Below are 14,274 nucleotides of genomic sequence, written 5' to 3'. Positions count from 1 at the left end.
TCGGGACTCCAGTGGCGGAGCTCTCCTCCCCTCGGGACTCCAGTGGCGGAGCTCTCCTCCCCTCGGGACTCCAGTGGCGGAGCTCTCCTCCCCTCGGGACTCCAGTGGCGGAGCTCTCCTCCCCTCGGGACTCCAGTGGCGGAGCTCTCCTCCCCTCGGGACTCCAGCGGCGGAGCTCTCCTCCCCTCGGGACTCCAGCGGCGGAGCTCTCCTCCCCTCGGGACCCCAGCGGCGGACCTCTCCTCCCCTCGGGACTCCAGCGGCGGACCTCTCCTCCCCTCGGGACTCCAGCGGCGGTCCTCTCCTCCCCTCGGGACTCCAGCGGCGGACCTCTCCTCCTCTCGGGACTCCAGCGGTGGACCTCTCCTCCTCTCGGGACTCCAGCGGTGGACCTCTCCTCCTCTCGGGACTCCAGCGGTGGACCTCTCCTCCTCTCGGGACTCCAGCGGTGGACCTCTCCTCCTCTCGGGACTCCAGCGGTGGACCTCTCCTCCTCTCGGGACTCCAGCGGTGGACCTCTCCTCCTCTCGGGACTCCAGCGGTGGACCTCTCCTCCCCTCGGGACTCCAGCGGTGGACCTCTCCTCCTCTCGGGACTCCAGCGGTGGACCTCTCCTCCCCTCGGGACTCCAGCGGTGGACCTCTCCTCCCCTCGGGACTCCAGCGGTGGACCTCTCCTCCCCTCGGGACTCCAGCGGTGGACCTCTCCTCCCCTCGGGACTCCAGCGGTGGACCTCTCCTCCCCTCGGGACTCCAGCGGTGGACCTCTCCTCCCCTCGGGACTCCAGCGGTGGACCTCTCCTCCCCTCGGGACTCCAGCGGTGGACCTCTCCTCCCCTCGGGACTCCAGCGGTGGACCTCTCCTCCCCTCGGGACTCCAGCGGTGGACCTCTCCTCCCCTCGGGACTCCAGCGGTGTGTATGTTTAACTCTGGGTGTCATACTTGGGTTGTTAGTGAGACTCTAGACCATGTTATCCCACTGAGCTAAAGTCTAGGCATTAGCTCCAGGAGCTAACATGAATCTCCAGGTCTAAGACAAGGTTAGCTCATCATTACAGACCGGCTTAGTTCACTGAAATCACACCGAGTCTGTTGGGTTATTCCACATCTAAATTATACATAATTTAACGTGAGTGTATATATACCTACAGTTATAGGTTCTATAGACTGTCCAGAATAGCACCCTATTCCTACATAGTGCACTACTTTCAACCAGAGCCTCATGGTCTTGGTCAAACAGTGCACTGTGTTGGGGATAGGGTGCCATTTCGGTCACATTCATAATGTTGGGTTGTTATAAGGTTGCTGTAATGGATTTATTCTGACCATGGTCCCCTCCCTTCCTCTCATCCTCAGGTCCCTCTCTCTGGATGGGGAACGTCACCATGGACCTCACTGAGAAACACATATTGGTGGTGGGTTGTGTTTAGGAGTAGTATTAACATGAGACACAGTGACAGTGGGTTGAAATGCTGACTAACGGGTCCTTTTCCAACAATGCAGAGTAAAATAATATAAATAGTGACACAAGGAATAAATACACAGTGATTAACGAATAACAATAACATGTCTGTTTAACAGTATCGAGTCGATGTGCAGGGATATGAGGTAATACATGTAGCTATGTACATACATATAAGGGAAAGGGGGATACCTAGTCAGTTGCACCACTGACGGCATTCAACTGTAATGTGTCTTCTACTTTTAACTCAACCCTTCTGAATCAGATAAGACAAATGGACATAATCTGTGCATGGGATTCAGTTGTTGTTGGGGGTTAATTACCTTGCTCAATGGCAGAACAGATGATTTTTCCAATTTGCCGGTTTGGGGATCCAAACCAGCAACCTTTACAGAACCAACACTCTTAAACGCTTGGCTACCTACTGCCCCATAGGTAGGGGTAAAGTGACTAGGCATCAGGATAGATAATAGACTAAGCTGTAGCAACAGCATATGTGGTGAGTTTGAAAGTGTGAGAGTGTGTGTGTGAGAGTGTGTGTGTGTGTGGCGTCAGTATGCATGTGTGCGCATGTTATGTGTGTGTCGGCGTATGTCTGACTGTATCACACAGTTGTCAGGAACAGCTAGTGCTCTCATGCATGGTTCAGTGTTGCTTGCATCGAAGCGAGCATATAATTAAGTTACTGTAGCTCGTCTAGTAGGCTTGTGTCTCTGGGCAGCTCGCAGCTGGGTTACCCTTTATAATCCGCGATAGTTTGCAAGCCATGCCATGTCCGTCGAGCTTCAGAGCAAGTGTTGTAGAATTAGACCTTAGTCCAGTATTGATGCTTTGCCAGTTTGATTGCTCATTGGAGGTCATAGCGATATTTCTTACAAGTGTCCAGATTAGTGTCCCGGTCCTTGAAGGCGGCAGCTCTAGCCTTTAGCTCTGTGCAGATGTTGCCTGTAATCCATGGCTTCTGGTTGGGGTATGTACATAGATTACTGTTGGGACAATGTCGGCGATGTACTTATTAAGGTCATTGGTGATATTGATTTTAAGGGAATTTGTAGAACTGATAATTATGATGGAGTTAAAGTTCTTATACACAATTGATCATTTGAACCAATGATAGGACTAAAAGGGCAAAGCCTTAGACTAAGTGTAGGCTTCCTTAAGTCTATTTTCCTAGAACAATAAGGGTAAAATAATTTTTCTTGGTGGAGTAAATCAGATTAGTCATTTTGATCTGATTATAGGATTTGAAAATATTTTGACCAGTAGCAGGGGTATTTTTTACATTATCTAGATAAGTTTATTTTTCCTTAGGAAGTCAGCTGTTGTTGAATTCAGTGTAAGAGATTTAACACAACAAGGCTGTTCAATTGATATACTAGTATTACTATATTTTGTTGTGAATAAGTTTAATAATGGTAGACTTATGTCAACAGGACAGGGATATATGACATCTGTAGGTGATCCAGGATTATTGAGGGTATCGAGATAAATTTAAGTAGATATGCAAAATCTAGACAGGTTGATTTTTCTAAAGTTCAGGAGTGCAACCAAGGAGACAATGAGACATTTAGTCAATATTTGGAAACAACCATATTATGAGAAAAAGCTGGAGACAGATAGAAGGGCAGACAGAGACATCCTCCCCTGCACTGCTGAAACCTTGAGGGTTGGGGAGTAGCAGGAAGAAAGGAGGGGGGCCAGCAGGAGTAGATAGGAAGAGAATTTGGTTCACTTAGCTCTAGGATATTAATTCATGGAGAGACTATCGGCTCCATTGGCAGGGATATATTTTAGTTTTGATTTTAAGTTGATGTTTGGTAAATTCGCTAGGAGGAGATTAGTATCATTTTGTTGAAAGTAATTGTTACCCTAACTAAAAGGGCTTAGTTGGTTGCAGGTGTTTGACACTGAACCATTGCCCAGACACTATTCTGCACAGTAGGCCGAAATAGTAGCATTGACTAGAACCGGTGAAACAAGAAAGGAGAGAAAAGTTACTATTTACACAGACAAGCACATAGACATTTAAAACCATACAAAGTAGCAGAGATCAATCTTAAAGAAGATAAAACACTTGACAGAGAATTGTTACAGAATAGCCGAGGATGAAGGCCCCAGAGAGAATTGGACATGTGGAAAATGAAAGGGGGCATCCTACAAGAGAAGGTCTGACAGAAGGATAATTTACTTATCCTACCAAAGACATTGTATGGATACGCAGCAATATTGATACATAGGCTAAGCAATGTATCAAGGGGAGGGAAGTATAGTAGAGTAGTTAGGAAAGAGTGATGGCCTAGAGGATAATTACTTAAACAAATTTTTTTTTGTAAAATATCCATTCCAACAGTTGTAAATTGACCTTATTGAGATATTCCGAATTAAGGGGAAGAAGGGGTGTTTAACAATAATAGATAAGTATAGCAAATGGGAAGAATGGGACGTTCCCAACTTGGTGGACATGATTATGGTAGCTAAAATATTAAGTCAAGATATTATCCCTAGAGTTGGTTTAGCAGGAGCCATCTCTTTAAATGATGGATGACAGTTTAGCTAATCAGGTAGAGCCTATAGAATGCCAGAGTTAGAGATACCAGAACAGATAGACATAGAAGTTTAAGAAATACTAGCAGAACACATGAGAAAACTGTTTGTTAACCAAACCCGTATGTCCAAGATTTTGTGTCCAACAGGTGAATTACAGGAGAAGGTGATTCACTCAGTACAACCAGGAGACTCGGTGTGGATCCAGTCCCTGAGGAGAAAAGACAGGAAGCAGCCCCGTTGGGAAGGCCCATACCAGGTTCTGTTAAACCACTGCCTTTGCCATTAGAAAAGCTGAAAGAGTCACTTGGGTCCACGTTACCCACTGCAAGGAGGTATGTACACATATGAACCCTGCTGATCACACACAGAGTTAAGAGAAGAACCGATACCAACAGGGTCCGGGGGTTACCTCCTTAACGAAGATTTCCTATCCCGACCGTTCATCACCGTGTGTGCTCCTAGAGGTGTGAGTATGGGGTGGTACCTAGCAGAGAGACTAAGGGCAGGAGAGGGTTGGCGGTTTTTGGGAAGAGTAGAGACTCTGAGCTGCATCATAGTTTTGGTAACCTTTCTGATACATTCAGATCCACCACCTTCCGGTACTAATCATAGGATACCGTTGTCATTGAGAAGAAGTAGAAGATAAACTATACAATACACTGATGAGTGACATACAGAATAAGGAATCAAAGAAGATCAAGATGTAGAATTTAAGGTAAACATTAAACAATTTCCTGGGGAAGCAGACAACTTTACAGGAATTGGGGTTGGCCAGATTGAAGTACTCAGCCAACCCACCTCGGTTCACCTAAATTCCGGATGAATACCAGTGTTATAGATACAAGAATGGCACCGAGAACTAAGATGATTTTAATGGCTGAAAGTAATCGTTAATGTGACTAACTTAGGTTTGAGAGATGAATAGAACATTCTTAACCTCACAGCACCTATAACTGATGAAGGGTGGGCTAGTACCAGTAAAGGACGCATACGACAGAAATTACCACAAAGGGTGGTTAGGAACTTGCGCCCTGGGGTAATTGGTCCAACCAGTTCGAGTTAGTCATCAGAGGCCAGTTATAGGAGGCTAAAGTAGGGACAGGAGGAGTTTTGACCAGGATGGGAGTAGCTTTGTCTAGAGGGAAGCTATTGGCATCCTCAGGGAAGTTCCAGATGAATACAAAGCTATGAATCAAATATGTGAAGGCTTTAACACTACATTATTTTGGTGGTTGACAATAAATAGAAATGTGGATTGGATTAATGACATCTTTTATAATCAACAGAGATTCATGAATGAAAACGGGGATGCAGTAAAGAGGTTCTCTGACCAATTATCTGCCACCTCCCTCATGACCTGGTAAAATAGACTGACTCTCGATATGTTACTGGCAGAAGAGGGCAGTGTAGGTAGAATGATTAGGTTCATTGCTACACGTACATTCCTGATAACACATCCCATGTTTGGGAAATGGAAAAGTGTTGTAAGAACTGTATTATGGGCTGCTTTCACCTGTATGAGTGTGTTTGTGTTGTGTGGTTGTTGTCTCGTCCCATGTGTGAGAGGTTTAATCACCAGGACTCTAGAGAGATCGATGACGCAGCAGATGGTGAGATATGGACCAATTCCGAACTCCGATCAGTGGGAGGACGAACACAGGCCTCCAGGCCAGGAAGATGGCTCCGTTTCTTTTAATCACGAGGAGCCAATGTTTGATGAAACAATTTTCAATGTTTGATTGAATTTTCAACGTTTTGATAGACTGTTCCTTTAATGAAAATTATGATGAAAATCCTGAATCGAAGTGTCATAATTGGAAATAGGCCTAGGACTGTCATTGATGGGTATAGGAGGAATATTCATGTATGGGTTTTGTTTAATCTTTGTATCACAATTGTGTTTACTCATAGTGTGTGATTATTGTATTTCCATATAGCGTGTGATTTCATGATTATTGTATTTCCATATAGCGTGTGATTTCATGATTATTGTATTTCCATATAGCGTGTGATTATTAGTGATTACTTATAGCATGTGATCATCATGGTGAATTATTGAATCATTTAAGGGTGGAATTGATAAGAGAATGATCTAATAAATGTAAATGAATCAATAAACCATGATGAATTATTAGTCATACAGCAGGTTTAATGAATAATCAATGTAATGATCAATGTAGGGATCGATTGGTCTGATTAGTTCCGGAAAGTCCAGGAACCACTGGAGCGGGAAAGAAATGTGTGTATGCAATTAGTATAGCTACAGAAGCAGATGGTCAAGGGAGTAAAACTTCAGAGAGTTCCTAACCTTGAAGGAAAGGAACAGGCTGAGCCAGAAGGTGATAAACAGTGTGAGAAGTTTATGGGGGTTGCAGGTCACCATCGGATTGTGTGTAAATGCATGTGCGTAAGTTAGCAAGAACTATATAATGACTGTTTTGTTATCCTGATGGCAGAACGTTCTCTGAATAAAGCTACAGAAACCTTTTGCAGAAAGCTGAGTCCTTGCCTAATTATTTTAACCCATTGTCTTACAAACCTTGGGCATTAGTCAAGGCGAATTGATTATTGATTATTATCATCAAGATATAAAATTCCTTTAACAGTCCCTTCACCCTGAGAATCTCAGGTCTGAGAGAGGAGGACTCAGCTGAGTATCGCTTCACTTTTAAAACTCATAACTTTGAATGGGGTCATAGTTTCCCAGGACCAACTCTGACTGTCACAGGTAATATTACCCTGTATTTTACAATAGTATATCATAATGAATTACAGGAGCAAATAAATGAACCATCCTGTTAACACAGAGGTGTATGTGGTTTTATACATATTGTTTCAGGTCTGCAGGTGAAGGTGACTCCTGCTGCAGAGGGACAGAAGACACTGACCTGTAGCACCACCTGTACTCTGACTGACAACCCCACCTACAGCTGGTACAAGAACGGTCACAATGTACAAGATAACCCCTCCCCCATGTACTCCATCAGCAGTGAGGATGAAGACAGCTACTACTGTGCTGTAAAAGGCCACAATGGTCTCAGCTCTCCTGCAGTGTGTGAGTACAGTGCAGGACAATAGCAAGTATCATGCACTCAGGAAAAATAGACATGCCTTACTTTATCAATTATTTTAGAACAAAAATATATTTTTTTACTAATTGTTAATATTACTTTGACAAAATGTTTGGTATTTTACATCAGATAAACCAAAGAACACCTCAGTGTCAGTCAGGCCCTCTGGTGAAATAGTGGAGGGCAGTTCAGTGACTCTGACCTGCAGCAGTGATGCCAACCCACCTGTGCAGAGTTACACCTGGTGGTACAAGAAGAATGGAGGTGGCTATCAGAGTATGACAGGACCACAGCAGGTCTTCAATCAAATCCAGTCATCTGACAGTGGAGAGTACTACTGTGAGGCCCAGAATGAGATGGGGACAGACAGGTCTAGGACCATAAACATGGATGTGAAGTGTGAGTAAAGTACAGCTCAGTGTTTGAATGATAAGGTTGCAAAACAATTATAATTAAATGAATTAGTCCTAAAGCATAACATTTCCAAACGTGTATATGTTAAAATGTTGTGTATGTTAAGAGTTTTAGATAGTTCTCTGACTTAAGAGATAATTTATTTTTGACATGACATGTCATTTGCAAATATACTACGGTCATAAATATACTACTGTCCTATCGGTTGGACAAATTCTCCTTTACCAGATAAACCAAAGACCACCTCAGTGTCAGTCAGTCCCTCTGGTGAAATAGTGGAGGGCAGTTCAGTGACTCTGACCTGCAGCAGTGATGCCAACCCACCTGTGGACAAATACACCTGGTACAAGAAGAATGGAGCTTCACTGACAGGATCTGAAAAGACATACAATTTCACAACCATCAGCTCTGTGGACAGAGGAGAATACTACTGTGAGGCTGAGAATAAATATGGACGTGTCAACTCTTCTTCTGTGTCTGTGGACGTTCAGTGTTAGTTCACCTAACCTCATCTTTTGATCAGAGGATCACATTTAAATTCATATTTCAATCACAAGTAAAACATTATTTAAAACACTGTTGTTACATATTGTCCACCTGATGGCCCAAAGAACACCTCAGTGTCAGTCAGTCCCTCTGGTGACATAGTGGAGGGCAGTTCAGTGACTCTGACCTGCAGCAGTGATGCCAACCCTCCTGTGGACAAATACATCTGGTACTTTCAGAATAAGACTTTTCTAAATGGATTTGGACAGATGTACAACATAAGTAACTTCAAGTCTAAGGACAATGGACATTACCACTGTGAGGCCTGGAATGGAAGAGGATCTAGGAACGCTACAGCTCTGATGATCATTTTACCAGGTGAACTTTCATCTTCAATACTTCAATACAAAATTATGTTTCAAACTGATATTAACAATTACACTTTGGCTTATCATACTTTATTTTATAATTATATATACATTGAGATTAGATCAGTTAACAAATATTGTACTATTGTACTCATATCATCCATATTTTAATTTAGGGAAACGAACATCAGTTGTGACTGCAGCTGTAGGAATCATAGTGGTTGTTCTGGTTCTCATCCTCTCTCTCTCTGGCTTCATGTGGTTCAGGTGAGTGATTCTTTTAAAGATTATTTCACTCTAACACTTTTTTAATTAACTTAATTTGTTCATTGATTCATTCAATAATAAATAAATGAATGTGCAAACCAGGAAGAATGCCTCCAAATCCACCTCTGACACAAGAGACACATCAGAGAATGTACAGGTCTGTTATAATCAGATTATTTGTATTGCTTTGTGGAACATTTCTACTCATTATGTTGTCTGTCCTCTTCCCATCAGGGAGACTCTAGTCCCGTGTATGAAAACGTCTCAAGCATGGCCATGACCTCTACTGCAACACAGACAGCAGCCACCGTCATCCAGGATGACGTTCACTATGCCAGCGTCCACTTCTCTCACTTCAAAAACCAGGAAGTGCCTCTGTACTCCACCGTCCAGCTGCCTCAACCCCAGAAACAGGAAGAGGATGTCCAGTACGATGCTGTGAAATTCAACTGCCCCAGTAATGCCAACCGGTGAGCATATCCTCTCATTAAAATAACAGTCATTTCTAGAGCATTGTGAATACACCACATTGAAGGAGAAGTTGGCTTTTTTACAACCAAATTTCTATTTTGTATCTAAATGCCATGTTATAGAAAGGTCCAGGCACCTTTTTTTGTGATTTCACTTGTTTTAGAGAAACTTACCCCAACCAGCAATTCACTTCCTCATCCTCGTTGTGCAGTACGGAGGCTCTGAAAAAACATGAACAACTGCTTCAAAAACACCCAAATACGTCCTTTTAGAAACAGAATGCTCTCAGTATAGTGATGCAGGTCTTTAGATGTAACAGTTGTACACATGAAGTTGTCATTCCAAACTTTATCCACAACGTTATATTCCATTTTGTGTGACTCGTGCTGTTTCCCCGTCCAACTGTTCTATTCTCTGTGTAGCCTGCTGCTAGAACGGACGAGAGGCATCGTTCAAGTCTCAACAACATGGAACATAACGTTGCGGATTAAGTTCAGAATGACACAATTTCATGTATACAACATCTAAAGACATGCATAACTATAGACTACTTAGAGCTTTTTAGTTTCTAAAAGGATGTTTTGGGGTGTTTTTGGAGCGCACTGACTGAACAACGAGGATGAGGAAGTGAATTGCTGGTTGGGGATAGTTTCTCAAAAAAGTGTGAATTCGCCCCCCAAAAATCTGGACCCTCCTATAACATTCCAGTTACATATGTTTTTAGATTTGGTTGTAAACAAGCTATATTCTTGATTACAGCTCATTCATATGCTGCTGCTTATTGGACGAGAAGACCATGATGTCATTAATAAGTGAAAGAGGTGACCCCTAGTGGCCACTAGTGATGTCATTTCCTTACAAACCCAACAATATAATGAGAGAGTGGTGGTTTTGAGGAACTGTTCTGTGTTCCAAATGGAACCCTATTCCCTATTTAGTGCACTACTTTTCACCAGAGCCATTGAGGCCTTGGTCAAAGTAATGCACTATAAAGAGTATATGAAAGTTTTTGGGGGATGCAGGTTCTGATTTAATTTCTGTTTCTCTCTCTTCAGACCCACGGCAGCACAAGCAGCTGAGGAGGACTCCTCTGAAATCTATAGTAGAGTCAACAAACCCAGAAGACCTGAACACAACATACCCAGAAGACCTGAACACAACAAAGCAAGAAGACCTGAACACAACAAACCAGAACCAAGAAGAACTGAACACAACAAACCCAGAACCAAGATGACCTGAACACAAACCCAGAACCAAGAAGACCTTGTATATCTGGACCTGTATATTCAAACTAAGTGGTATAATGAAGCAATAAGGTCAGAGGGGGTGTGGTATATTGGCCAATATACTGTACCATGGCTAATGACTGGTCTTCTGCACAATGCAGAGTGCCTGGATACAGCCATTAACCGTGGTATATTGACCATATACTACAAACTCGAGGGCCTTATTGCTATTATAAACTGGTTACCAACATAAATAGAAATGTAAACAAGTATTTGTGTCATACCAGTGGTATATTGTCTGATATACAGTACATACGGCTGAAATGCTTATTCAGCCAATCAGCATCCAGGACCCAAACTACCTGGTTTAAATTAGTATCCAATAATATACAGTGCATTCGGAAAGTATTCAGACCCTGTCACGGATGTCGTAAGGAGGAGCGGACCAAAATGCATCTTGTGTGTCGTTCCACATTTTATTTACACTGTGAAACTATGCAATACATAAATAAACTGAATGACAAAAACAACAAACCGTGATGCAGAGGTGAAACATACACTGACTCAAAACCCAGGTGAAAAAAAACCATACTTAAGTATGATCTCCAATTAGAGACAACGAGGACCAGGTGCCTCTAATTGGAGATCATCCCAAACAAAACCCCAACATAGAAATACAAAACTAGAACCTGAACATAGAAAAAAAACTGTCATGCCCTGACCTATTCTATGGTCAGGACGTGACAGTACCCCCCCCCCCCAAAAAAACCACAACAAACGAAAAAAGAAAAAAAGGGAGGGCAGGGTGGGTAACTATTGTCTATGGCGGCTCTGGTGCAGTACACATAACCTTTTCATCCTGCGGATCCTCCCACAGAGGCGGCGGCTCCGGTTCGGGGCGTAACCCCTGCTCCGCCTGCTGATCCCTCTGCTTCTGTGCCACTGGACCGCGGATCGTCGCCAGAGGAACCGGACTGCAGATCATCGCAGGAGGCTCTGTACTGCGGATCGTCGCCGGAGGCTCTGTGCTGCGGGCCATCGCCAGAGACTCCAGGCTGCGTGCCATCGCCGGAGACTCCGGGCTGCGGGCCATCGCCGGAGGGTCCGGACTGGGGAACGTCGCCGGAGGTTCCGGATTGGGGAACGTCGCCGGAGGTTCCGGATTGGGGAACGTCGCCGGAGGTTCCGGGACTGTAGGCCGTCTCAGGAGGTTCCGGACTGTAGGCCGTCTCAGGAGGTTCCGGACTGGGGACCGTCTCAGGAGGTTCCGGACTGGGGGACCGTCTCAGGAGGTTCCGGACTGGGGACCGTCTCAGGAGGTTCCGGACTGGGGACCGTCTCAGGAGGTTCCGGACTGGGGACCGTCTCAGGAGGTTCCGGACTGGGGACCGTCTCAGGAGGTTCCGGACCGGGGACCGCCGCTATAGGCTTCATGCCATGGATCATCACTGCAGGCTCCACGCAATCGATCACCACTGGAGGCTCCAGGCCATGGATCATCCCTACAGGCTTCTTGCCATGGATTATCCCTACAGGCTCCGGGCCATGGATTATCCCTACAGGCTCCGGGCCATGGATCATCCATACAGGCTTCGTGCCATGGATCATCACTGGAGGCTTCGGACCATGGATCATCACTGGAGGCTTCTTACGTGGAGCCGGAACAGGTCTCACCAGAATGGGGAACGTCGCTGGAGGCTCCGGACTGGGGGACGTCGCCCGAAGCTCTGGACTGGGAACTGTCGCCGGATGCTCTGGACTGGGAAGACACACTGGAGGCCTGATGCGTGGGGCTGGCACAGGTGGAGCAAGACTGGTAACACGCACCTCAGGGCGAGTGCGAGGAGCAGGAACAGGACACGCCGGACTGGGCAGGCGCACTAGAGACCTGATGCGTGGGGCTGGCACAGGTGGCGCCAGACTGGTTACACGCACCTCACGGTAAGCACGAGGAGTTGGCTCAGGTCTCCAACCTGACTCTGCCAATCTCCCCGTGTACCCCCCCAAAAAATTGGGGGGGGGGCTGCCTCTCGTGCTTCCCTTGTTGCCGTGCTCTCGCTGCCTCCACCTGTTCCCATGGGAGGTGCTTTTCTCCTGCCCCTAAATCCTCCAAAGCCCTGGATATACTCCTCCTTATCTCCTCAATAGTCCACTGGTCCTTTGGTGGTGGGAGATTCTGTCACGGATGTCGTAAGGAGGAGCGGACCAAAATGCAGCGTGTGTGTTGTTCCACATTTTATTTACACTGTGAAACTATGCAATACATAAATAAACTGAATGACAAAAATAACAAACCGTGACACAGAGGTGAAACATACACTGACTCAAAGATAATCTCCCACAAAACCCAGGTGGGAAAAAAAACCTACTTAAGTATGATCTCCAATTAGAGACAATGAGGACCAGCTGCCTCTAATTGGAGATCATCCCAAACAAAACCCCAACATAGAAAACAAAACTAGAACCTGAACATAGAAAATAAAACCTGTCACGCCCTGACCTACTCTACCATAGAAAATAACATCTTTCTATGGTCAGGACGTGACAGACCCCTTGACTATTTCCACATTTTACAGCCTTATTCTAAAATGGATTCAATAGTTTTTTCCCTCATCAATCTACAAACAATAACCCATAATGACAAAGCAAAAACAGGTTAATAGAAAGGTTTGCAAATTGATTAAAAATACTAAACTGAAGTATCACATTACATAAGTATTCAGACCCTTTACTCAGTACTTTGTTAAAGCACCATTGGCACCGAGTCTTTCTTGGGTATCATGCTACAAGCTTAACATTTTTGTTTAATTGTTTTTATGAAAAGGTATAGCACAATTTTGCCAAAAAATTCAGGAAGTAGTTCTGCTTGATGCAATGTTTCTTATTACTTTAATCAAAACATTACTAATGTGTGAAGTGTAAACAAATCATAAACGTTTCAGATTAAACTTCATTGTCATTGTTTTCACCTTGTTATAACAGTATCTTCAGTGGAGAGAAAATGAAAAGCTTTCAAAATGACATCATCTTGTACTGTACAGTAAATACAATAACTACAAATTAGGCATTTACAATGGTTTGTATAGCAATAGTGGTTTATTCACCTTTGTCATTATCATCATGTCAGTACAAAATATACACAGACACATTCAGAAGGAGCAATGTCCAGCACCTAGACACACAAGCAGGTTCATTAAAAATTATTCATTGTCTTTTTTTCTTTTTTTAGTCCAATACTCTTAAAACCAGTCAGCTGAAGACACCTCTTTCACACAAACACACAATGGCAGTTCAGACTCAGAGCAGCTTGCCCTCACTAGCCAACTATGGGGTCTAGCTGTAATTCAGCAGCAACGCACCGTATAGTTCACAATCCACTTTGTTCAGAGCAGCTGTGTGACGCACAAAAATGCCAGTTTATGGAAGTCATATCACTTGATTGTCAGAGGTAACAGAATTAACTTCTAGCTGGCTAGCTAGCAGTTTCACTGAACAACATCTGTTTCATGTAGCTAGCAAGCCAGCTGAGATAGCTAGTTCACTGAATTCATATGCCAGTCCCATGTCAACGCTTAATAACACAGTATCTTTACATGCGTGGTTTATTTTCAAATGTTATTTGACATTTTATTTTGTGTATTTTCATTGGTCTCTTTATCCTCTGCCATCTTCTGTTTGAATCCTCCGCTGGTATCCCCTGACTCTGCCCACTTCTTCCCCGAAGTAGACCTTGTGAGCGTCGTAGACAGTCCATATAATAATGATCTAAAAGGCTAAACTGATCCTAGATCAGCTCTCCTACTCTACTTAGAGACACTGTGTGAATATGGACCCTGGACTGTTTTAATGTATCAGGTGGAGTTATTCACCAGCTATAGAGTGAGTTGTTGTTTATGTTTCTAAGACTGCAGGGTGGGAGATGCAACAATGGACTTGAGAACAGCAGGAAGTGTGTTGGTGGT

At 44.1% G+C, this 14,274-nt stretch overlaps 1 protein-coding gene across 2 annotated transcripts; it reads left to right on the top strand.

Annotated features, from left to right (window-relative positions):
- The first annotated feature begins 8,757 nt into the window (after window positions 1-8,757).
- On the top strand, window positions 8,758-13,276 carry LOC145862429 (uncharacterized). Of its 2 annotated transcripts, XR_014381888.1 has the most exons (3): window positions 8,758-9,085; window positions 10,142-10,384; window positions 11,190-13,276. XR_014381888.1 is itself a non-coding variant. In XM_082966535.1 (2 exons), exons 1-2 carry the CDS (start codon window positions 8,886-8,888, stop codon window positions 10,323-10,325), a joined length of 384 nt encoding a protein of 127 aa, XP_082822661.1. In that variant the 5' UTR covers window positions 8,759-8,885; the 3' UTR covers window positions 10,326-13,276. The 2 variants fall into 2 exon arrangements, 1 of the variants encoding a protein (XP_082822661.1); XM_082966535.1 differs by having other exon boundaries at window positions 8,759-9,085; window positions 10,142-13,276.
- Window positions 13,277-14,274: the final 998 nt, after the last annotated feature.

Source organism: Salmo salar, chromosome 02 (assembly GCF_965601325.2).
Source record: "Salmo salar chromosome 02, fSalSal1, whole genome shotgun sequence".
Classification (NCBI taxonomy): domain Eukaryota; kingdom Metazoa; phylum Chordata; class Actinopteri; order Salmoniformes; family Salmonidae; genus Salmo; species Salmo salar.
This window is presented reverse-complemented; position numbering and strand designations above follow the sequence as displayed.

Coding starts and splice junctions, on each gene's coding strand:
- LOC145862429 (XM_082966535.1), top strand. CDS start 8,886: ATGGCCATGACCTCTACTGCAACACAGACAGCAGCCACCGTCATCCAG. Junction 9,086..10,141: donor TGCCCCAGTAATGCCAACCG/GTGAGCATATCC, acceptor CTCTCTCTTCAG/ACCCACGGCAGCACAAGCAG.